Source organism: Habropoda laboriosa, unplaced genomic scaffold, assembly GCF_001263275.1.
Source record: "Habropoda laboriosa isolate 0110345459 unplaced genomic scaffold, ASM126327v1 scaffold92, whole genome shotgun sequence".
NCBI classification, from domain to species: domain Eukaryota; kingdom Metazoa; phylum Arthropoda; class Insecta; order Hymenoptera; family Apidae; genus Habropoda; species Habropoda laboriosa.
The window spans coordinates 2403207-2405569 of NW_017100268.1; the positions used below are offsets into that span (position 1 = coordinate 2403207).

The 2363-nt window shown below is 29.6% G+C and overlaps 1 protein-coding gene across 1 annotated transcript in view; it reads left to right on the forward strand.

The window, feature by feature from the left end:
* LOC108573403 (6-phosphogluconate dehydrogenase, decarboxylating) overlaps window positions 1-1906 on the forward strand; it is a 2160-nt gene extending 254 nt beyond the window's left edge. Inside the window, exons 2-5 of the mRNA XM_017935845.1 lie at window positions 46-269; window positions 475-719; window positions 804-1429; window positions 1506-1906. Coding sequence (XP_017791334.1) covers window positions 46-269; window positions 475-719; window positions 804-1429; window positions 1506-1848 — 1438 coding nt within the window. The 3' untranslated portion in view covers window positions 1849-1906. The remainder of the gene's footprint in view (window positions 1-45; window positions 270-474; window positions 720-803; window positions 1430-1505) is intronic.
* The last annotated feature ends 457 nt before the right edge of the window (window positions 1907-2363 follow it).

The following is a 2363-nucleotide window of genomic DNA, read 5'->3' on the forward strand; positions in this document are numbered from 1 at the left end:
TTTAAGTACTACATGTTGTTATTAAAAATATATGTTGTTATATAGTGTTGCAGATATTGCCCTTATTGGCTTAGCCGTCATGGGCCAAAATTTAATTCTTAATATGAATGATCATGGATTTGTTGTTTGTGCCTACAACCGTACAACAGATAAAGTTAAATCTTTCTTGGCAAATGAAGCAAAAGGCACAAAAGTCATTGGTGCATATTCACTGAAAGAAATGGTGAACAAATTAAAATCACCAAAAAGAATAATGCTTTTAGTGAAAGGTAAATTTCTATTATAGATTATGAATATAACAAGTTGTGACCTTGCAAAGGACTATTTACTTATTTACTTATTTACTAATTACTTTTACTTCATGTCATTGAATACTTTATATATTATAACTGAGTTATACTTCAATTCAGTTATATTTCAATCTCTTTTTTTATATAACAATCACATGTAACGATATACATATTACTTTTAAAGCTGGTGCAGCTGTGGATGCTTTTATTGAACAACTAGTACCATTATTGTCTGCTGGAGATATTATAATTGATGGTGGTAATTCTGAATATCAAGATACTGAAAGAAGAACTAAAGAATTAGAGAAAAAGGGAATTTTATTTGTTGGCAGTGGAGTTAGTGGTGGTGAAGATGGTGCTAGATATGGACCATCTTTGATGCCAGGTGGAAATCCAAAAGCATGGCCACATATTAAACAGATCTTCCAGGTATTTTATTGAAATATAAAGATATATTTAAAAATTTAATCTAATAAATGAGTTAAGTATATTAATGATGAAATATTTTTTTAGTCAATATGTGCCAAAGCCAATGGAGAACCTTGTTGTGATTGGGTTGGAGAAACAGGTGCAGGTCATTTTGTAAAAATGGTACATAATGGTATTGAGTATGGTGATATGCAACTTATTTGTGAAGCATATCATATTATGCGAAATGGTTTAAAACTTGATCCAAAAGAAATGAGTCAGGTCCTTGATGAATGGAATAAAGGAGAACTTGATTCATTTTTAATTGAGATAACTCGAGATATTTTGAAATATAAAGATGACAAAGGATATTTATTAGAGCGGATTAGAGATACAGCTGGTCAAAAAGGGACTGGAAAATGGACAGCTATTGCTGCATTAGATTATGGAGTACCAGTAACTCTAATTGGAGAATCAGTATTTTCTAGATGTCTTTCTGCTTTACAAACTGAAAGAGTAGAAGCAAGTTCAATATTGAAAGGTCCTGAAACTGTTTATCAAGGTGATAAAAAGAAGTTGTTGGAACATTTAAAGAAAGCTCTCTATGCTTCCAAAATTATTTCATATGCACAAGGATTTATGTTACTGAGGGAAGCTGCTAAGGTTCATAATTGGAATTTGAATTATGGTGGTATAGCTCTTATGTGGCGTGGAGGATGTATTATAAGAAGGTATATATATTTTTGAACTTTAATCTTGTTTAAATAAATTTTATAAAATATTTTATCATAATTTTTTTACTTTTAGTGCTTTCTTGGGAAATATAAAAATAGCATTTGACAAAAATCCCAAACTTTCTAATTTATTGTTGGATGATTTCTTTGCTAATGCAATGAAAGAATGTCAAGCTAGTGCTAGAATAGTAGTATCTACAGCTGTTACACTAGGCATTCCAACTCCTGCTTTATCAACTGCTTTAGCATTCTATGATGGCTACAGAACTGCTAGACTTCCAGCAAATTTGCTTCAAGCACAGCGGGACTACTTTGGAGCACATACTTATGAATTACTTGGTGAGGAAGGAAAATTTGTACATACAAACTGGACTGGACATGGTGGAAAAGTATCTGCTTCTACATATGATGCATAAAAACTATTAATATATTTTTATAATAGAATGTATATGTGGTGTGAAGTTGAAATTATTGTGGGTGATAAATGATTGTAAAGAACTATTGTAAAAAATGTTGATTTTCAAAAAGATACAAGTTAATTAAAAAAAAATATTAAATCTATTTATACATGTATGGATCATTAATTTTTCCTTAATGAATTAGTAAGTGGAGACTGATATTTCTTAAAGGAAAATTTTACTTTTGTTTTCTTTAATTGTGAATAAGAAGTTATGTAACAACTTACATATTTTTTTCTATATTAAAGTAAAAATGATACATTTAATACAAAATGAGAGTAATAGTACCAATGAGAAGAATGTATATTTACCCAGAAAATGAAAACAGTAATAACTATTAATATATCACTATCCACATGTCTTTTTCATATAAGAAAGTTTGTATGAGAAAATAGTAGAGCATGACTTGTTAAGTCGCTCAACATCACTTGTGAAATTAATGCGGAAGTAATTTAATCTAACCTATCTATTGT